This window comes from Heterodontus francisci, chromosome 20, assembly GCF_036365525.1.
Source record: "Heterodontus francisci isolate sHetFra1 chromosome 20, sHetFra1.hap1, whole genome shotgun sequence".
Lineage (NCBI taxonomy): Eukaryota > Metazoa > Chordata > Chondrichthyes > Heterodontiformes > Heterodontidae > Heterodontus > Heterodontus francisci.
In genome coordinates this window covers 71,897,744-71,920,815 of record NC_090390.1, presented here as the reverse complement: position 1 = coordinate 71,920,815, position 23,072 = coordinate 71,897,744, and the positions used below count along the sequence as shown (strand labels likewise).

Here is a 23,072-nt window from a genome sequence, read left to right as displayed (position 1 = left end):
TGGGGAAATGCCATTAATGGAGGATGTTAAGTCTTGATTCTTATAAACACTTCGAGGAAATAATTCAATGTTTAAATGATATATTTGAAGGATACTTTTTTCATTGTGTTCTTGTCCCAAAAGTCTTGGCACCGTCTGACAATTTGTAGTGAATTCTTATTACAGTCTGCTTGTAGTTATTCACTGAACTACAAAGGGACAGATATGGATGAAGCCTCATATTTGGAAGAAACCATATCTACATTTAAAATGACAATACTATTTATAACAGTCTGTAAAATATTTGTGATATTGGTGGCATTGCATTATTAACTCTAGTGCCACGCCACTAATTAGTACATAACGCTGCTTAACAGTAAATAGTAATTCCAATGTAACTTCCGCTAATAAGTTGCTTAATGAGCTTCCTTAAAGTTACTGTAATGGTATTGCAAATGTATTATCAAATATTCTATCGAAGTATCAATTCAGATTAAAATAAAAATAAGATATAAGCTGTTGAATTTTAATAAAATTTGAATCATTGCTGGAGCCACACATTCACTGGCTTTGACTTTAACATTGTTATTCATGAAGGTATTCACATTTACTTTCTCGGTTGTTTAAAGATTGGGAGTTGTATAGCCATTGGAGATGCTTATTTAGTTGGGCATTTATCTCCTGTGTTCTGTGTATGATAACATGTGTGCTTCATCTTTGGTAGCTTCAAGTTTGAACATAAATGTGATTCCACCGATAATATCTTAGTCTTGAGGCCAGTTCAAGAATTTTCAATTTAAATATTATTGACTGTAGTTAGAGACAAAATGAAATTGCAGTTCCTAATTTCCTATCTTTGAATCCCCACTGCAACCTTTGCAGTAGTTCGGTGCCCAACGTTGAATGCAATTTCGAACTCCAGGTAGGGGTCTGACATAGGCTCCTTACTTTTCTTGTATTCAAACCGCCTTGCAGTGGTTAGCGGCGCAGTGGTTAGCACCGCAGCCTCACAGCTCCGGCGACCCTGGTTCAATTCTGGGTACTGCCTATGCGGAGTTTGCAAGTTCTCCCTGTGACCGCGTGGGTTTTCGCCGGGTGCTCCAGTTTCCTCCCACAGCCAAAGACTTGCAGGTTGATAGGTAAATTGGCCATTGTAAATTGCCCCTAGTGCAGGTAGGTGGTAGGGGAATATAGGGACAGGTGGGGATGTGGTAGGAATATGGGATTAGTGTAGGATTAGTATAAATGGGTGGTTGATGGTCGGCACAGACTCGGTGGGCCGAAGGGCCTGTTTCAGTGCTGTATCTCTTTAAAAAAAAAAAAATAAATAAAATTCCATTTTGATCATTTTTGCACCTATTCAAAAGCTTCATGGTTTGTGTTTAGAACCACTTGGCCCATCGAGTCCATATATGGAAACCTTAATCCCTTTACTCTACAGTTTCTGGTCTTTAAATCATATTTTGATTTGTCTTTCATTCAAAGTGAATGATTTCACACCAGAATGATATTGGTACTAAAAGGTTACATCTTGATGACATATTGCATAAACCTGGTTTTTATTGTCTTCGGTTTAGATGGTTAAGAGTGATCTAATCCAAAGTTTTTAAAATAAAGGATTCAATAGAGTAGAACAAAAAAATTTTTACTTTGGTGGCTGAATCCAAAAATTATTGCTGTACCATTTAGGAGTGAAACCAGGAAGTGCTTTTCACACAAAGTATACTGGGAATCTGGAACTTGCTCCTTCCCACTCCCAAAAGACTGTGATGCTGGGTAAACTGAAATTTTCAGGACTGAGATTGATAGATTTTAGTTGAGGGTATCAAGGGATGTGGAGCAAAGTCGGGTAAATGGAATTGAGATGGATTTGAAATTGGATGTGATCTAATAGAATGGCCAAACTGGCTTGAGATGCTGAATTGCCTGCTCCTATTCCTATATTCATTGTATCAGTCCTATAAAATGCATTTCAGTTTCTCCCAGCATCTAATTGTGTAACTTGCAAGAAGAAGTTACCTAATTTAACAAGGAAGCGTAAACCAGTGTGATGCATTTTATCTTTTAAAGAATGACCATTTTGGGTATGTCACATTTTGCAGTTAAGGGAAATATTTTGCTCTTCAATTTTTTGGTGTTGCCAGCTCATCCCAGATGGAAGAGTCTGGACTTTTGTGTCCACAGACTTCTGAGGTTACAAAATTCAATTCAAAAAGATCTGATAATCTAGAGGAAACTCCATTTCATACAAAGTGATTGACTTGAAGATAGCAGTAACAAAACATATATGTAAAGTAATGCAAGAGTACGATAGTTGCTGGATAAATGCAAGGAGGCTTCAAGGGAACTTGGACAGGCTAAATGAATGGGCAAGAACATGTCCGATGGAATAAAATGCGAATAAGTGTGAAGTTAGCCACTTTAATCGAAAAAACAAAGACAGAATATTTCTTAAATGATGAGAGGTTGGGAAGTGCTGATGTCCAAAAGGACCTGGGTGTCCTTGTCCGTGAGTCAATAAAAGCTAGAATGCAGGTGCAGCAAGCAAATAGGAAGGCAAATGGTATGTTGGCCTTCATCGCAAAGGGTTTTGAGTCCAGAAGTAGAGAAATCTTGCTGCAATTGTATAGCGCCTTGGTGAGACCGCACCTGGAGTATTATGTACAGTTTTGGTCATCTCCTCTAAGAAAGAATATGCTTGCCATGGAGGGAGTTCAATGGAGGATCATCAGACTAACCCCTGGGATGGCGGGTTTGTCTTAAGAGGAGAGATTGATGAAACTGGGCCTGTATTCTCTAGAGTTTTGAAGAATGAGAGGTGATCTCATTGTAACTTACAAAATTATTACAGATCCTGACGGTGAATGTAGGTAGGTTTCCCCTGGCTGCTGAGTCTAGAACCAGGGGACGTAGTCTCCGATTAAGGGGTAGGCCATTTAAGACTGAGATGAGGAGGCATTGCTTCACTCAACGGGTGGTGAATCTTTGGAATTCTGTACCCCAGAGGGCTGTGGTAGCTCAATCACTGAGCATGTTCAAGAAAGAAATAGATGAATATCTGGATACTGATGACATCAAGGGATATGGCGGTAGTGTGGGAAAGTAGCATTGAGGTAGATGATCAGCCGTGATCTAATTGAATGGCGGAGCAGGCTTGTTGGGCTGAATGGCCTACTCCTGTGTTCCTAAATGTTAAAACATAGTTGGAAAGTTGCAGTGTATCATTGCCGTTTAATCCTATTATTGATTGGAACCTTTTAACTTATTGCTTTTTTTGGTTTGGCAGGAAGGAGATTCCTTCAATGCTAGTAACTTTATTAATTAATTCTTTGACTCACAGAAACAGGACCAAGACAGATGGGTAATTGATGCCAGTAGAGTGGACGTTGTACCTATTTAATACCCCATCACATCCTTGACTTCCACTGTTCCAGTCTGCCTACCATTGCTGTGGTTATGTAGGATATTTGATATGGAGTGTAGAGAAATATGAACCTATACAAAGGTTGGCCTTTCATTCAATACTTCATTTCCTTTTCTACTGTGACTTTGGTGAAGCATAGTGTTTCACTACACTTGTCAGGGGGAAAGGGAGGGCATTGTGTGTATGTATTTTTGTTATCTAAGATCAGACACTTTGCAGGAATATTTGTGTTAATGCAGCTTCTTCGGGATCTGTTCACTTTTGAATGGAATTTGTTAATTGTAAGGCTGAGTTATGTCTCATATTTGCTTCAGTTGTTTAAATGTGGATTATTCAGTTGTACATTGCTGCTTTCATAGTATTGATAAAGAAAGCACAGTTACACATAGGTGTTAGCAGTTTCTCACTTTTTGCTCACACTATAATTGAAATGGGCAGTTAGCTGACACCACCCAGTAAGAGGAACTTGTCAAACAAACTGGTTAACTGTTTGAGGACTGCTGTCCATGTGCTAAAATAGAAAAAAGGTTTGCATTTTTAATCAAAAGGTTCCTTTTCAAAATGGCTATTGCATTTGGAGCTTAAAGGTAGAATTTAAACAAAATTCTTGTATAACTGCAGTGTAGCACTTAATAAAGGAGAAAAAAATGAACACCAAGCATTAGTAATATAAGAGTAGAGGAAGAGGTATCATTCGTGAGCTGTTTTTGGGAGGCTTTTGAAGGTAGTGTGAAAAGTACCAAAGCAAAAGGGTTTGGGAAGAGAGTGTTCTATAATATGGGGCCAGATTGAGGTGAAGGTTATGCTGTTGAAGGTGAAGCAGAGGAAGTGACATGTACAGCAGGCCAGAATTGTAATCGTGTGCACTGGCATGCAGGACTGGAGGGGATGGTGAAGATAGGGAAAGGCAGCTTGGTGGAACGATTGTAAAAGAGGATTTTGAATTCATCGCGTAGGGGATAGGGAGTCGGTGGATGGTGGTGAGGACGGGTGATAGAAAGTATGGTATAGGATGAGCTGATGGAGTTTTGGATAAGTTTAAGTTTACATAGGCTCAGGAAAGTGTTGAGAGGAATAGTGTGGATGATAGCTTCAGTTGGGATGAATGCTTCAGCAATTTGTCCCCTCCTACAACTATATACATAGTGATTTTCTGATTGTATATAATTTAATTATCCCTTTCCACAATGGTTTAATTGGGTTGAATGAATTGCAAGGTGTTAGAAATATTGGAATAAAGCAAACTTTATATTTTAAAAGGGTCTACTTTATTATTTACTGACTCTAAACAACTGGACTGATGGTTTGTGCTATATACTGAAACAGCTGGGATACTTAATGGTCTTTTTGCATGAAATAAACCCAAATCCCACCTAATGCTGATACTCCATATGTCTAGGACTAATACATAGCCATTGACTGAGAGGTTTACTGCATGAAGCGATTAACTGAACACAGACTGATTATGAATCCGCACTTTGTCTTCCTCCCCCAGAAGGAAAGATTCAAAGTAGTATATTTCAGGTCCTGAACATAATTACTCATGCTAAAAGCTGAATTACATTCTAGAGTAGTTTGCTTTATATTCTGCCTGAAAAAACAGCATTGCACTGTACCGTCTGAAATATTTTATGGAACAGGACTAGAGGGCAGCATCTCAATTTTTTCATCCACTGCTTTTAGATGGTGTGATGCAGGTTACGGTTAGGATCCTTATCTTGATAGGAAAGGAAAGAGAACATTGGGCAAGGCAACTTGTGCCACTTATACTTGACAACTGATTAAGTGGCATTGGCAGCAGGAATGACATGGAGGAGAGAACAATGACCTTAGTATGTAGAAAAATATTCAACTTCCAAATTCAAACATTAACTAAATAGTGATTTAAAAAAAAAATTGCAACAGTAAAAAAAACATTCAATTTTTTTTTTGTGATCCAATGCCTTGGTGAACTAGATTTGAATTTTCCTTTTGAAGTTTTTGATGCTGTTTAATGACCAGTGACTTTCGATTAGGATCCAGGAGCAATTTCCATTGATTAGAGAAGATGCCACTGAACTGAAGGCACTTCGAGGTTGTGGTGACCTTAGCTGACAATGAAAGAGTATTCACCTCATCTAAAATGACTAATCGCGAGCGCATGAATGATCTTAGGACAGAAGATCTTCAGTATTTATGCTCATGAAATATATAACCGAAATGCAGAAGCGGTTCCTTTTTTAACCACCAAATTTTTTTAAAAAAAGCAACTGTGAACGTTTTATTCTTCCTTCTCCCTTGGGGCAAAAGCATCCAATTGGTGTTCATTAGGCCCAAACACACAAGTCAATAAATGACTTAGCTTTTCAGCTTATGTTTGAGCTAGCTTTTATTGAAGGGCTGTGAGGTCCAATGTAGAAGAAATATAAGAACCACTTTACTGATCCTCAGGAGTGTATATTTTAAGTAGATATATAATTTGTGTAAGAGGTAGCATTTCTCTGTGACAGCTTAGTTTCTGGCTACATTTTGCAAATACTAGAACTGTTTTATCACTTGTAATTTTAAGCGATGATATGTGGACAATTAATGCTTCCATATTTTATATCCAATGTCTGATCAAACACAAATTGATTATAGCTTCGAATAGATTCAGAATAGAGACTTTCCAATTCCAAGCATGAAGATTTAGGAAGCCATGCCAGCCATTGTCGTGTAGTGACATGGGGAAGTGTGACAACCAATTTGCGTACATATAGATCCCATAAAAGAATCGAACAAAATACTGGGAGAATGACATAACCAGTTTGTTGCTGTTTATCCTCCATGCGAGCGGTCCTAATCCCCTGTGGCTGCCCTACTCCATATTCATTTGTTTTCCTACAACTTTTGATTCCTAAATGTTGCGATCTCTGCTTCACTCACCAACTCTGGAGGTGCAGTCCATACCATAACAACCCTCTGTGTATTCAAACAAAAAAGGGGTAGCAGATGGTTCATGGAACAGAAACAGCAGTATGGACCAGTTAGCCTGAATGACCTGTTTTTGTGCTGTACATTCTAAGTAATCCTATATATAAAGGTTTTTTTTCTGCTTTTTAGCATAAATCTCACCATATATCTCATTACTCTGTAGTCCTAAAACATTGTTTAAAACACCTGAAAACATTGTGCTTCTGTCCACTCTGTTCCATCTCTTCACAACTTTAAACATTTTGATTTATTCACCCCTTTCTAAAATAAACAGCCCTAACTTTTCAAGTCTTTCTTTTGCATTTATATTTCCTTCCAGCTGGCATCCTGGTGGAATTTGTGATGTACCCCCTCTATTATAGTTAGCTTGAGCCTCAACATCCTTCCTATAGTAGTGAGCTCAAAACTGCACACAGCGTTCCAACTGAGGTCTTACTGAAGTTTTATATAGATGTATCATTACATTTCAAGGGTGGTGCAGTGGTTAGCACCGCAGCCTCACCGCTCCAGAGACCTTGGTTCGGTTCTGGGTACTGCCTGTGTGGAGTTTGCAAGTTCTCCCTGTGACCACGTGGGTTTCCGCCGGGTGCTCCGGTTTCATCCCACAGCCAAAGACTTGCAGGTTGATAGATAAATTGGCCATTGTAATTTGCCCCTAGTGTAGGTAGGTAGTAGGAGAATGGTAGGGAATATGGGATTAATGTCGCATTAGTATAAAAATGGGTGGTTGTTGGTCGGCACAGACTCGGTGGGCCAAAGGGCCTGTTTCAGTGCTCTATGACTAATATCTATGACTAAAGTGATGTTTCAACACTGACAGTAATGCAGCTGGTATAAATTGTAGAAATTTAAGGCTTCATAATAGAATAGACTCAAATTGATCATCCATGTTTATGGAGACCTCGGCTAAGATGCCATAATGATAATTAAGAAACACAAAAACTATGTTCACTCCATTATACAAATTTTGACAGGGAGAGCTGCTGTGCTGTGGAAGTTTCATCTACAAGAGGATGAAATACTGCAGAGTTGTTAAATTAACTCTGCACATCTCGACTTGGAAAAACTAGCAACATCTAACCATGGTTTCAAAGAAGCTGACTACTTCAAAAATAGTCCGATGATTTTACATATGACAAGTAGTTATACTGAAAGTATAGTGCCACATGGGCTTGTAATAAATTAATCTGTAACTAAACGCATTTCAATCACTAATATAAGGGATGATACAGTACAAATTGTGTTACTGGGTCTTTGTGTAATGGAGTTTACATGAGCATTTATTTGTTGGTGTCTGTTATAAAAACAAAATTTTCCAGCTCGAATGCTATTTCTTTCTAAAAGCATCCACATTTAAATGTAACCTTTCTAAAATGACTGACTAATAGTCATTTCAGTGACAACAAAAAGTAGAACTAAGTGGGAGAGGGTATCTCTTGGTGTTCACTGAAGTTGAGCAGAATTTTTACTTATGACTTCAATGGATGTGGTCTTCGTGAGCAACAGATTTTCAAGATTTTGGCTTAGCTAATTTCGGAGAAGCAAAGTTTTTGGACCAGGGGCTTGGATGACAGCTGTTGGATCAGGACTAGGGAAGCCGAAATCAGTTGTGATAAGCCTTGGATTTGTCTAGGTTTAGTGTAAAAAAAAAAATTAATTTGTCATGTTTATGTGCAATAGTCGATTAATCTCTGTCTTGTTAATAGGGCACTACCTTCTGGGACTCTCACCTAACCCATCTGCTGTGCCACATTTCTCCACTTTTAAAATGTACCTCTTCAAACGTGCCTTTGGTCACCTCCCCTAATTTCTCAATGCTCAGTATCTGTTAGTGCCTCTGAGGTACACTGGATCATTTATTATGTTAAAGACCTGTGCAAGGAAACCTTCTGCTGATAACCACCTACTGCCCTCCCTCAATAGATGATTCAGTACTCCTCCAGGTTGAACACTACTTGGAGGAAGCACTGAGGGTGGCAAGGGCACAGAATGTACTCTGGGTGGGGGACTTCAATGTCTATCACCAAGAGTAGCTCGGTAGCACCACAACTGACCGAGCTGGCCGAGTCCCAGAGGACTTCGCTGCTAGACTCGGTGTGCAGCAGGTGGTGAGGGAACCGACAAGAGGGAAAAAACATACTTGACCTCATTCTCACCAATCTGCCTGTCGCAGATGCATCTGTCCATGACAGTATTGGTAGGAGTGATCACCGCACAGTCGTTCTGGAGACGAAGTCCCACCTTCACATAGAGGGTACCCTCCATGGTGTTGTGTGGCACTACCACCGTGCTAAATGGGATAGATTTCGAACAGATCTAGCAATGCAAAACTGGGCATCCATGAGGCGTTGTGAGCCATGAGCAGCAGCAGAATTGTACTCAACCACAATCTGTGACGTCATGTCCCCCACTCTACCATTACCATCAGGCCAGGAGACCAACCCTGGTTCAATGAAGAGTGTAGGAGGGCATGTCAGGAGCAGCACCAGGCATACCTCAAAATGAGGTGTCAACCTGGTGAAGCTACAACACAGGACTATCTGCGTGCCAAACTGTGTAAGCAGCATGCGATAGACAGCCAAGCAATCCCATAACCAACGGTTCAGATCTAAGCTCTGTAGTCCTGCCGCATCCAGTCATGAATGGTGGTGGATAATTAAACAACTAGCTGGAGGAGGTGGCTCCATAAATATCCCCATCCTAAATGATGGGGGAGCCCAGCACATTCGTGCGAAAGGTGAGGCTGAAGCATTTGTAACAATCTTCAGCCAGAAGTGCCGAGTTGATGATCCATCTCGGCCTCCTCCTGAAGCCCCCAGCATCACAGATGCCAGACTTCAGCCAATTTGATTTACATTGCGTGATATCAAGAAATGACTGAAGGCACTGGATACTGCAAATCTATGGGCCCTGACAATATTCCAGCAATAGTACTGAAGACCTGTGCTCCAGAACTTGCTGTGCCCCTAGCCAAGCTGTTCCAGTACAGCTACAACACTGGTATCTACCCGACAATGTGGAAAACTGCCCAAGTATGTCCTGTACACAGAAAGCGGGACAAGTCCAACCCGGCCAATTACCGCCCCATCAAGTCTACTCTCAATCTCAAGTAAAGTGATGAAAGCTGTCATCGACAGTGCTATCAAGCGGCACTTGCTTAGCAATAACCTGCTCAGTGATGCTCAGTTTGGGTTCCGCCAGGGCCACTCAGCTCATGACCTCGTTACAGCCTTGGTTCAAACATGGACAAAAGAGCTGAATTCAAGATGAGAGTGACTGCCCTTTACATCAGGCAGCATTTGACTGAGTATGGCATCAAGGAGCCCCAGCAAAACTGAAGTCAATGGGAATCAAGGAAAACTCTCTGCTGGTCGGAGTCATACATAGCGCAAAGGAAGATGGTTGTAGTTGTTGGAGGTCAATCATCTGAGCTGCAGGACATCACTGCAGGAGTTCCTCAGGGTAGTGTGCTAGGCCCAACCATCTTCAGCTCCTTCATCAATGACCTTCCTTCAATCATTAGGTCAGAAGTGGGGATGTTCGCTGATTGTACAATGTTCAGCACCATTCGTGACTTCTCATATTGAAGCAGTCTGTGTAGAAATGCAGCAAGACCTGGACAATATCCAGGCTTGGGCTGATAAGTGGCAAGTAACATTCATGCCACACAAGTGCCAGGCAATGACCATCTCCAACAAGAGAGAATCTAACCATCTCACCATGACATTCAATGGTATTATGATCGCTGAATCCCCCACTATCAACATCCTAGGGGTTGCCATTGACCAGAAACCGAACTGGAGTAGCCATATAAATACTGTGGCTACAAGAGCAGGTCAGAGGCTAGGAGTCCTGCAGTGAGTAACTGACCTCCTGACTCCCAAGGCACAAGTCAGGAGTGTGATGGAATACTCTGCACTTGCCTAGATGGGTGCAACTCCAACAACACTCAAGCTCGACACCATCCAGGACAAAGCAGCCTGCTTGATTGGCACCCCATCCACAAACTTTCACTCCCTCAACCACCGACGCACAGTGACAGCAGTATGTACCATCTACAAGATGCACTGCAGCAACGCACCAAGTTTCATTCGACAATACCTTCCAAACCTGCGACTTCTACCAACTAGATGGACGAAGGCAGCAAATGCATGGGAACACCACCACCTGTAAGTTCCCCTCCAAGTCACACACCATCCTGACTTGGAACTATATCGCCGTTCCTTCTGTGCAGGATCAAAATCCTGGAACTCCCTTCCTAATAGCACTGTGGGTGTATCTACCTCACATGGACTACAGCGGTTCAAGCTCACCACTACCTTTTCAAGGGCAATTAGGGGTGGGCAATAAATGCTGGCCGAGCCAGCAATGCCCACATCCCATGAACCAATGGAACAAAAGTAATAAGTAATTGTGCACTTATCATTTGGGGGTTAATATGGAAAGGCTGGACTTAGTCTTGGTTGTTTTTGATGAATCGGTTTCAAAGGAGATATCAGAATTATTAATGCAAAATATTTGAACATCTAAATTTTCAATACTTTTCCTTTTTTGACAGGTGAACTCTGTAACCTCATAACACTGGATGTGGCTCACAATCAGCTTGAACACCTCCCAAAAGAGATTGGCAATTGCACACAAATCACAAACCTTGACCTACAACATAATGAGCTTCTTGATCTGCCTGAAACTATAGGTAAGGGGACAGTTATTACTTACTGCCATGTATGGTTCTTTTTCCATCTTGAAATAGTTGAATGTGTACAGATTTGCTCCTTTTATCTGTTCACCTGCTTACGTTTGGTTATTAATGCAATAGATTTATACTCTGAAATACCTGGGTTTAATTTTTACGGGTTCTTCTTGAGTTTCTAAATCAAAAACACAAGCTTTTTCTAGTTTCCCACAATTTGAGTTGATCTTATCCAAGATTTCTGATTTTATAGTTTTCCATGGAAAAATGAAATAAACTGGAGAGTTCAGCCCTCAAAACCCTGGTAAAATCCTAGAGATCCATGTAATAAAAGTGGAATTTGACTTATTCAGACACTTAACCAATGGCTCTAATTGTAAATTGAATTGAATCTCCGTGCAATTCCAAAATAGTGGCTGAAGAATATCCTGGAATCCTTTGTGCTAAAACTGAATTTGATTCATTGTCATTATAAATCAATAGCCTTGAATGGCTATATGTCTGACCTGAGAATTAACAGTATTTTCTTTTTATATTAGCCTCAATTATGTAATATGTAAATGAATTTTTCATTTAGTTATTTGTTTTCCTCTTTCAGCTTCTCTCTATGTCATTTAAGACAATTGGATAAGCGTGAATGTGGGAAGAGATCTATAGACACTGTCCCACTTGTTGCATGAGTAGCTACCCTGAAGTGTTCAGCAGTCCACAAGGAGCCTAAATGGCAATTTTCCATCTCTCCCTTATATCCTTCCAATCCCCATTTGCAATTTGAAATGTAGGAATTTTAGCTCAAATCTGCATGTTGCATATCTGCTTGGGAGTATTTATAGCTTACAGCAAGTGAAGGGTGATTGGGGTAAGTTGTTCGCTGAACTTTTGCATTTACCAGACAAAGCTGTATATTTGCCACAAAAAGTTAGACAATCATTATTAAAATTGTGGAATAGAGCATTTATTGCTTGATTAGCTCCTTAACAAAATATTATAATGACTCCTTTAAATTTCTGCCTTTGATTCTATAACTGATATTCAAGTCCAGTGTGTTGAGGTTACTGAAGTAACAATGTAGTTTATGGAGGTGTCCATAGCACACTTAACACCAAGGCATTACAGCGTGCAAAGTAAATAGCTTGAAAAGATCTCCTAGTTATATTTTGCGCCAACCCAGGAGTAAGCCCATTTCTTTTTTTCAATTTGCACAAAGGTGATCCACTAGTGGATGTGTAAGTATATTTGAAACTGCTAAATTAGATCAATTATTAGAAACATTAATATAATTATAGGTTGAACTTCAAGTTTGTAATTTTGAAAGTAGAAGACTGAGCCCTCAAATTAAATTACAACCTTTAACACTCTGCCAGCTCTATCTACATGATTTTGCCATTAATGCAGCAATTTGGCATTTAAAGTTTAAAATAAAGGACAGCCTTCACTAACAAGTATTCTTTATCTGAATGCGTGAAGCATTTACAATAAGATAGATGAACTAGTGGCACAAATAGAGATAAATGGTTTAGATCTAATCGCCATTACAGAGCGGTGGTTACAAGATGACCAAGGTTTGGAACTAAATATTGCAGGGTACACAACATTTTGAAAAGAAAGACAGAATGGAAAGGAGGTAGGAGTAGCCCTGATCGTAAAGGATGACATAAGGACAGTAGTAAGAAAGAATCTTGGCTCAGAAGATCAGGAAGTAGAATCCATACGGGTGGGGATTATGAATAACACTGGTCAGAAAGTGCTGATGGGGTAGTTTATAGGACCCCTAACAGTAGTTATGCAGTTGGACAGAGCTAAAAGCAAAAGATAATTGGAGCTTGTAACAAAGGCAATATAATAATTGTGGGGGACTTTAATCATCTTGTAAAGTATCAAATTGGCAAAGGTGGTCTGGAAGATGAGTTTGTAAAATGCTTTTGTGACAGTTTCCTGGAAAAATATGTTGTGGAACCAACCAGGATAAAGCTATTTTAGGTCGAGCATTGTGCAGTGAGGCAGAGTTAATTAGTAATCTCAGTTTTTAAAAAAATCTGCTGGGAGAAAAGTGATCACAATACAATTGAATTCGATATTAAGTTTGAAAGCAACATACTCCAGTTCCAAGAATCTTAAGCAAAGCCAATTACACAGGTATGAGGGGACAGCTGGCTAAGATTGAGTAAATAGACTAAAAGGTATGGTGGTAAATAAACAGTGAGAACCATTTCAAGAAACAATGCAAAATGTTCAACTTTGGGGCGGCACAGTGGCGCAGTGGTTAGCACCGCAGCCTCACAGCTCCAGCGACCCGGGTTCAATTCTGGGTACTGCCTGTGTGGAGTTTGCAAGTTCTCCCTGTGTCTGCGTGGGTTTCCTCCGGGTGCTCCGGTTTCCTCCCACATGCCAAAGACTTGCAGGTTGATAGGTAAATTGGCCATTAGCAATTGCCCCTAGTATAGGTAGGTGGTAGGGAAATATAGGGACATGTGGGGATGTGGTAGGAATATGGAATTAGTGTAGGATTAGTATAAATGGGTGGTTAATGGTCGGCACAGACTCGGTGGGCCGAAGGGCCTGTTTCAGTGCTGTATCTCTAAAACTAAAAAAACATTCCATTTTAAAAAAACTCAGCGAGAGATCCACCTGTGGTTTACTAAGGACATTAAGGATAGTGTGAGATTAAGAGAAGAGGCTTATAATGTCTCAACGAATAGTAGTAAGCCTGAGGATTGGGAGTATTTTAGAAACCAGCAAAGGGCCACCAAAAAGCTGATGAGGGGAAAAAATAGAATGAGAGTAAATTGGCCAGGAATCTAAAAACCGATTGTAAGAGCTTTAACAAGTGTTTAAAAACGAGTAGCTAAAGTAAACAGTGGTCCCTTAGAGGCAGAAATAGGAGAAATTATCATGGGGAATGAGGAAATGGCAGAGCCGTTGAACAAATGTTTTGTGTATGTCTTCACAGTAGAAGATGCAAATTACATATCCGCAATAGAGAGGAACCAAGGAGCTAATATGAGTGAGGAACCTAAGGTAATTAATACCAGAAGAGAAAAAATATTGGTGAAACTTAAGGGACTAAAATCTGACAAATCCCCAGGACCTACATCTTGGGGTTCTAAAAGAGGTAGCTGCAGTGATGGTTGCGTTAGTTATGATTTTCAAAATTCCCTAGATTCTAGAACAGTCCCAGCGGGTTGGAAGTTAACAAATGTAACACCGCTATTTAAGAAAAGAGGGAGAGAGAAAATGGGGAACTACAGGCCAGTTAGCCTGACCTCAGTCATCAAGAAAATGCTGGAACCTATTAAGGAAGTCTTTGCAATGCAGTTAGAAAATCATTGTATGATCAGCCAAAGTCAACATGGTTTTACAAAAGGGAAATCTTGTTTGACAAACTTATTAGTTTTTTTTTGAGTATGTAACTAGTAGGGTGACTAAAGGGGAGTTGGTAGATGTTGTGTACTTGAATTTCCAAAATGCATTCAATAAAGTGCCACCCAAGATAAGAGCTCATGGAGTTGTGGGTAATGGATAGAGGATTAGTTTAGGACAGGAAGCAGAGAATAGGCATAAACGGGACATTTTCAAGTTGGCAGGCTGTGACTAGTGGAGTGCCACAAGGATCGGTGCTGGGATCTCAGCTACAGTCTATTTAATGACTTGGGTGAAAAGACCGAGAGTAAAGTGTCTTTAAGTTCGCTGACGATACAAAGCTAGGTAGGAATATAAGTTGTGAGGAGGACACGGAGCCTGCAAAGAGATATAGACAGGTGAAATGAGTGGGCAACAAGGTGGCAGATGGTGTATAATGCGGGGAAGTGTGAAGTTATTCACTTTGGTAGAATAGAAAAACAGAATTTTTTTTAACAGGCGTGTAACTTGATAACGTTGATGTTCAGAGGGATTTGAGTGTACTCATACAAGGAACACAAAGTTAGCATGCAGGTACAGCAAACAATTAAGAAGGCAAATGGCACGTTGGCCTTTATTGCAAGGGGATTGGAGTACAAGAATAAGGAAGTCTTGCTCCAATTGTACAGGGTTTTGAGACTCTGAGCTTTTTTTTTACTAGCTCCTCGACGCCGTGGATTGTGGCGGGTGGTAAAATTCTGCTTATGGAGTTGTGAGGGGAGGAGGGAGGAATAAAATTTTCAGGCTTTGGGGGGTGGGGGCGTGGAGGAGCAGGGAAAACACCGTTTATTGGTTGTGGGGATGGTGGGAAGGGGTTGAAGGGTAAATGAACGGGTAGGGAATAAAGTGAGTTTTGTCAATGAGGGCCAATTAAAAGACCATTGTGGAGGTTGGGGAAGGGCCTCCATTATCATCATTGTTTATTTTTTTAAGATCTGCATTACTGGAACTTTATAAATTAATATCTGTTAAAGGCTTAAAGCCCTTTAAAAATGGCGCCGGTGCCGAACGGCGTTGCTGGGGACACGACAGCTGCTCCCTCTGTCATCGGGGGTGGCCGCCCCGCCCCCTATTTAAATCAGCTCTGCGCGCAATATCGCAGGGGCTGTTCGGCAGCCCTTCCATGTCAGAAGGCTGCTGCGGAGCGCAGTGCACTAATAAAGTTCAGCCCCACACCTGGAGTACTGGGCACAATTTTGGTCTCCAAATTTATGGAAAGGTATACTTGCGTTGGAGGTGATACAGTGAAGGCTCACTATATTAGTTCCTGGGATGAGAGGGTTGTCTCATGATAGGCTGAGTAAATTGGGTCTATACTCGCTAGAGGTCAGAAGAATGAGAGGTAATCTCATTGAAACCTACAAGATTCTGAAGGGGCTTGACATGGTAGACACTGAGAGGTTGTTTCCTCTGGCCGGGGAATCTGGAACACTGGCACAGTCTCAGGATAAGGCACCGATCATTTAAGACTGAGATGAGAAATTTCTTGACTCGAAGGGTTGTGGATCTTAGGAATTTTCTACCCAGAGGGTTGTGGATGCTCCATCGTTGAATATATTTAAGGCTGAGAGAGACAGATTTTTGGTGTCTTAGGGAATCGAGATATGGGAAATAGGTGGGGAGTTGAGGACGACGATCTGTCACGATTGTGTTGAATGGCACAGCAGGCTCCAGAGGCCGTAAGGTCTATTCCTATTAAGTTCTTAAGTGGGTAGTGTTAAGTTGGCTATCTACTGCCACTGTTGAGGTACCCTTAAGGACATACTCTAAGTGCAGGGTAGGAAAGAATTGCCTAAATTGGGGCGTTAACTTCAGTTCACAAAAACTTATAAAGTATGTGAAATTCTTTTTGGGGGTTACTTTTACACCTTACTATGCACCAGTTTCTCTGTCCTGTGGTGTTTTAAGATGTGCTTGTTATGTTAAATTTAGACATATAAGTCAGACACTGGACAAAATGGTGCCACATGAAGACAATGGATGGAACTAATTGTTTTGAAGGGTGAAAGCCTCTTAGAAAATTGTTGTGACCAGGTGAGAAAGAGGTTTCTGGTTCCCTTTCAGCCTTCACCTGGTCTTACTGTAACAGAAATAAAAACAAGAAATGCTGGAAATACTCAGGTCTGGCAGCATCTGTGGAGACAGAAGCAGAGTTAACATTTCAGGTCAGTGACCCTTCATGAGAAGTTCTGATGAAGGGTCACTGACCTGAAATGTTAACTCTGCTTCTCTCTCCACAGATGCTGCCAGACCTGCTGAGTATTTCCGGCATTTCTTGTTTCTATTTCAGATTTCTAGCATCTGCATTATTTTGCTTTTATCTTACTGTAACAGAGTTTAATTTTAAACACACCGTGTTCACCGCTTTCCAATTATAAGGCAAAGAAACCAGCACAAACAGGCTTTCTTAGATTTAAAGAAAAGTTGAAATTACGTAAACTCTAATTCAGTTAACGCCTATGGATACACACTGCGCCCCACGCTAGCATGCATACGTGATACACGCATGCAAATGGAGACAGAAAAGAGCAGAAGAAAAATAAAGTGGCAAAGTTTGAGGCAATATCTGAACAGTTGCTGTTACAGTTCTTTGAGCTCACTGTAGAGTCCTGATTGTCGGTAGATCTTGCTTTTCATTGGGGCCCAGTATTATTCTTAAACCTTGTTTGCTGTAGGAGACTTTTCTGTCTTCGGGTTCATGTGTCTTCAGTGGATTCAGATGCTTGTGAGAAAGAGATGGGAGCAGACAGGAGTGAGATCTTCTCAGTCCAGGAGCAAGCAGACTTTCTGCTCAAACTGTTTGTACAAATTTTAAAAACTCAGGTTGCCCAGCAGGTTAGTCATGTGACTAGCTGGTTTGGCCATGTCCATTTGTGTATCTGGCCATCTTAGTGGTCAACCTGGAATGCGAGCTCCCCCACCTTCAATGTCTGGTGATCAAAAGTCCATTGTGGGTTGAATGTGTCAGGGAATGGCTGCTTTGTCCTTCCCAACACTGTCTGTTAATATGCACATGTCTTTTTCAGCCACAGTTGATCTTTTTTAGAATTTAGAGATACAGCACTGAAACAGGCCCTTCGGCCCACCGAGTCTGTGCCGACCATTAACCACCCATTTATACTAATCCTACATTAATCCCATATTCCTACCACATCCTCACCTGTCCCTATATTCCCCTAACACCTACCTATACTAGGGGCAATTTATAATGGCCAATTTACCTATCAACCCGCAAGTCTTTTTTTGGCTGTGGGAGGAAACCGGAGCACCCGGAGGAAACCCACGCAGACACAGGGAGAACTTGCAAACTCCACACAGGCAGTACCCAGAATTGAACCGGTGTCGCTGGAGCTGTGAGGCTGCAGTGCTAACCACTGCACCACTGTGCCGCCCATAACTTGTTTAACAAGTCCTTTTGTTCACTCCAGTAACAGTTTAAAATCAATGTTCATGACAAAATTCATGTGCCTCATTCTTTGCAGGTGGGGGCCTAGCATGACAAAATGCTGCTTTCCTTGTCCAGAGAGACTTGATGCTCGCTACATGTGCCAGTCACTCATGGTATTGTAGTAGATGAGCACTGACAGGGCGGGAGCCATGAAGCCAGCAATCTTACTGAAGGGTTTTTTGGAAGTGTTGCCTCAATAACATGTTGCATATCTTTTAGAAAGCGATCTGCAAAATAAATCAGAAAAACGCACATTGAAGTAAAAGTGTTTTGATGACCTGAAAATCTATGTAACTACTGTTGCAGAATTTTTTTTAGAAGTATAGAATACAGTGAATATAGTCTGGTTTCAAAGCTGCTTTGTATGGAGAATATAGAAAATAAAAATTTCCTCCTATTGTACTGTGTTGATGTGTGCAGCAGAATGTAAAATAGATGCAGTTAACATCAAAAACATTTTTTTGGATCAGGCTTTGCTGGCACTGAGGAGCATGGAAAATTACCACCATAAGTTTGGCCTGTGCACTGCAATGTTAAACTCTAGATGTGGACCTAATTTTTTAATATAAATTCTTTGCCAAATGTTGATCATCATGCCTTTATTAGTACAGTTGCAGAGGAAGGATTGAGCTTCACATTTTCCCATAGTCTCCTGTAGAGTAGAATGCAATTTGAAGCTGGTTATACATTCATCGTATTCTGTACTTTTTTAAATTCAACAAGAAGTATATAGCACCTTTAGCATAATAAAAAATCACAAGGTGCTTCACAGGAGCATTATAAAACAAAGTATGACACCGAGCCACATGAGGAGGTATTTGGTCAGATGACCGAAAGCTTGGTCAAAGAGGCAGGTTTGAAGTATTTTGAAGGAGCAAAGTGGAGAGGTGTAGGGAGGGTATTCAGAGCTTGGGGCATAGACAACTGGAGTGATTAAAGGAGGAATTTGAAAACAAGGATGAGAATTTTAAAATCGAGATGTTGCTTGACCAGGAGCCAGTGTAGGTTAGGGAGCCACAGGGGTGATAGGATGCAAGTTAAGACATGAGCAGCAGAGTTTTGGATGATTCCAAGTTTATGGAACGTAGAATGTGGGAGACCAGCTAGGAATGTGTTGGAATTGTCAAGTCTCGAGGTAACCAAGGCATGAATGAGGATTTCAGCAGCGGATGAGCTGAGACAGGCAAAGTCAGACAACATTATGGAGGTGGAAATAGGTGTCCTTAGTGATGACTTGAAATCTCAAGTCGGGGTTAAGTGTGACACCGAGGTTGCGAACGGATGGCTTGATCTCAGACTGTTGCCAGAGAGAGGGATGGAGTCTGTAGCAAGGGAAGGAAGTTTGGAGTGGGGACCAAAAACGGTGACTTCAGTCTTCCCAATACTTAATTGGAGGACATTTCTGCTCATCCAGTGCTGGATGTCAGATAAGCAGTCTGATGATTTAGCAACAGTGGAGAAGTTGAGAGAAGTGGTGGTGAGTTAGAAATGAGTGTCAATCAGCATACATGTGAAAGCTGACACTGAAATTTCGGATGCTATTTTCAAATTCGGTCATGTTTTATTACATAAAGCTTCAGCAATGCCCACTTAGTTCAATGTGTACTTAGATTTCAGATTGATAATTTGCTTTCTGTCGAACTTAATTCCTAATTGATATCTCTCGAGCTTACTGCTGCTTGGTGTCGTTTTTTGTAATGCCTCTGAAGCATCTTGGGGCGCTTAAATTACTTTAAAGGTGCTATATAAATACAATTGTTAGCATGCTATATGAATAAAACTTTTATGTTTGGTTTTAATTTGATTTCATTGTATCTAACAGCATGATCTTTCATACCAGGGCTTTCTAAGGTACAAAGCATGAGACTAGTAAAGTTGAAGGACTATGTGTATAATGTTTTTGTCTCCTCCTTTTCCTGTATGGCGCATTTTATGCTGGGTTTTAGCACTTAAGATTTGTAAACTGGAAAAACATGCGGCTCTGTTCAAGGATTTTTAATTGTCACTTTGAAACCTGAAGACTTGACAACTCAGCAGCAATTTATGTTGCAGTTTTGGATTTACTGTATTTGCAGCTCGTCTTTTTCTCTCCTTTTCCATTTTGCTCCCATTCTTGTTTTCACTCGTGTGGACTGTTCATTTTTTCACCCACTTAACTATTTTCACATTCCATTCTTATTTCTCCCACTGATCTTTATCATCTAACAGCTTTCTATTAAGCATTTTGGAGGTCACTCAACCCATTAACCCTTTCTGTGATTGGTATTAAACTTTTCTCCCTCCTGCTCATTCTCTTCCCCTTCCCCCACTGCTTTCCAAACTTTTTTCAGTTCCTGAGTATCTTTTTGGTCATTAGTCCTGATGAAGATATGTGCCCAAACGGTCGTCATCTACCCTCTCCCTTTACAGATTGAGTCAATTGCTGTGTGTTTCCAGATTTTCAGTTTATTTGTGAACTTGCAGTGAGTCGTGGGCTATGACTATGGAAAGCCAGCTTTTTTTCTGCAGTTTGTTTTTTTCCTTTGCTTGTATTCTTAGTCAGCAGATGTTGCTCCAGTATTAGAGTAGAATGCTTACCTTTTCACCTCTGGGGCATTCAAATTCAGCACTGACAGATGGGATGAAAGCCTGCAATCTGACTGACTGAAAGGGAAACTAGTAATTTAATCAACTTCTTGTCTGATTACCCTCCACAAACCAATGTTACACTTTCCATTACAGAGGTCCTGAAGTGAAAATGAATAAAAGAAACTAAAGGGCTGGACATTAATTTGAACATCTGAGCATTTTAGGGTTGATCTATTTTCAGTGTGTTTGGGGAAGAAGCAGTTCCAAGTAGTTTTGTGAAACGTTGGGCTGGATTGTGTTCTCAGCCTGACATCCGGTTCCGTGGTAGCAGTGGGGTGGGGGCCAGAGAATCGGAGCGGCAGCGGCTGCCACCGAGCTCACCACAGGGATTGCCGCGCCCAATCTTCCTGGCGGCGGCGAGGATCTGTGGCAGCACTTGCGTCGCTCTGCAATGGGATCCTATTTTAAATGTGTTAAATAGCTCTTTGCATACATTTAAACGTAATCGTCTGCAAATTCTACCAGCAGTTTTAAATCCTGAGCTTGACATGTGGCACTGACGTGCCTTCGCTTTCCCTTCCTTGAAAAGCTGGCGCCACCGAGGCGAGAATCCCCGGGGCCTGTAAAGGGTGGTAAGTGATGTCTTGCTCTCCTCCATTTTCTTTGTGAACCCGAGTTAAATCGCCTTGGGTGGGCGGGTGGGGGGGAGGGTTGGACCTCTGCATCCATGCTCCGTGAGGAGGAGGGGTTAGAATCCTGCATTGTTTCTTGAAGGGGGCCCACAATGCATTCAGGCACCGATGGTGCAGGGGAAAGGGGGGCAACACTGGAAGTGGAATAAACTGTTTTTGGGCGGTGGGTGGGTTGGAGACACAACTGGGAAAGTGTGTATGTTCCTGTTGTCAGTGGTCCAGTGCAGACAACAAAAAATGATATAACAGTGGTAAGGCTGGCTTGCACTCGCTTAATGTTTGTGCGGGCAACTTCATGCCATACCATACAGCTCATGCTGGGACACTGCTGAAGCAGGAATGAACACAACTCTTTGCCCAGATAGGTGTCATTGACCTTGTGAAGTAACCTGAAGTTACCAGGAGCATAGAGATGGGTATGATTCACCCTGTCTTCCTGGATCCTCTTGCCGTGATGAGGCATCTCTGCCAAAGGCGGCACCAAGGAGCAGATGTGGCCCACAAGGAAGCTCTCCGACTCGAGGAGCAGCAGCCACCAAGGCACAGAGTAGCCTAGATACGCCAGCGAGTCTATTGGACTCAGATGACATACCTGCAGATGTTGGAGCACCAGTGCCAGAGATGACAGTGGATGACCAAAGAGGTCGACACACACCTCTGCGCACTGTTGAATACTGACCTGCAACCAATAGGCTTTGGTGGTTGCCCTGTGCCTGTGGCCCTCAAGGTTATGGTGACACTAAACCTCTATGTCTCTGGATCATTTCAGGGATCCACCAGCGACTCTTGCGGGGGAGTCTCAATCTGCAGTACACCACTGTATCAAGGATGTTAATGATGCTTTATATGGGAGGGCCGGCAACTATGTGCGCTTCAGGACAGATCCTGAGAGTCAGATCGAGAGAGCCCTTGGATTTGAGGCCATTGAGGGGATGCTCACAGGTACAAGAAGTCGTCGACTGCATGCATGTGACAATTAAGGCTCCCGTGGAACAACCAGCGGCATACATAAACAAATAGGGCTTTCATTCGATCAATCTGCAACAAGTGTGCAAACACAGAAAGGGCTTCCTGCAAATGTGTGCCCGCTTACCTGGCAGCTGCCATGACTCGTACATACTGAGCTAGTCCCAGGTGCTGCTGCTGTTCACTCTACCAGCTCACCTTCGGGGGTGGATCCTTGGGGATAAGGGCTATCCCTTTATGACGTGACTTCTGGCGCCAGTGAAGAATCCCAGAAATGGTGCAGAAGAGCGCTGCAACGTCTGCTATGGCTCCAGCCAAGCTAACATCGAGCAAGGCGTGCTGAAGATGCACTTCCACTGCCTCAATAGATCGGGTAGAGCCCTACAGTATGCCCCAGACAGGGTTGGGCGCTTCATTGTCCTGCGTTCTGCACATCATTGCAGTACAGAGTGGGGAGGTCTTGTAGGATGAAGAGGTATGGGAGCAGGACACATCCTCCGATGATGAGGACACAGGGCAACCAGGAACAACCACGCATGGGAGCACAGAGAGCACTGATGGAGGGCCGACATGGCGAGCAGCGAGCAAGGGAGGCAAGGTAACTCCTGATTATTGAGCACTTCCACAATCCCTGAAGTGCAAAAAATGCTCTTCACACCACAAACCATCATCATGCAACTCGTCTGAAGTCTTCTGCCTCTGAAACCTCCGTCTCTCCAACATGACTGGAAGGAGCTGGTTGAGCCATTGCCCATGTGACTGCATCCGTGCAGTGCCATATCATGCACAATTAATGTGAAGATCATACATTTAGGTGTTATGGTACACTTTTTGCAATGATAACCTCGGAGATGTAAATTTGGAATCGTTTTGTGTTTGGCAATCACTCTAACTGGGACCTTGAGCTCCACGTCCGTGATGGCATGTGCTCCTTGGCTCCTGGCTAACTCC

The 23,072-nt window shown here is 41.9% G+C and overlaps 1 protein-coding gene across 1 annotated transcript in view; it reads left to right on the top strand.

Moving 5' to 3' along the window:
* Positions 1–23,072, top strand: part of shoc2 (SHOC2 leucine rich repeat scaffold protein) — a 135,154-nt gene that overhangs the window by 51,743 nt on the left and 60,339 nt on the right. Inside the window, exon 4 of the mRNA XM_068053004.1 lies at positions 10,914–11,051. Coding sequence (XP_067909105.1) covers positions 10,914–11,051 — 138 coding nt within the window. The remainder of the gene's footprint in view (positions 1–10,913; positions 11,052–23,072) is intronic.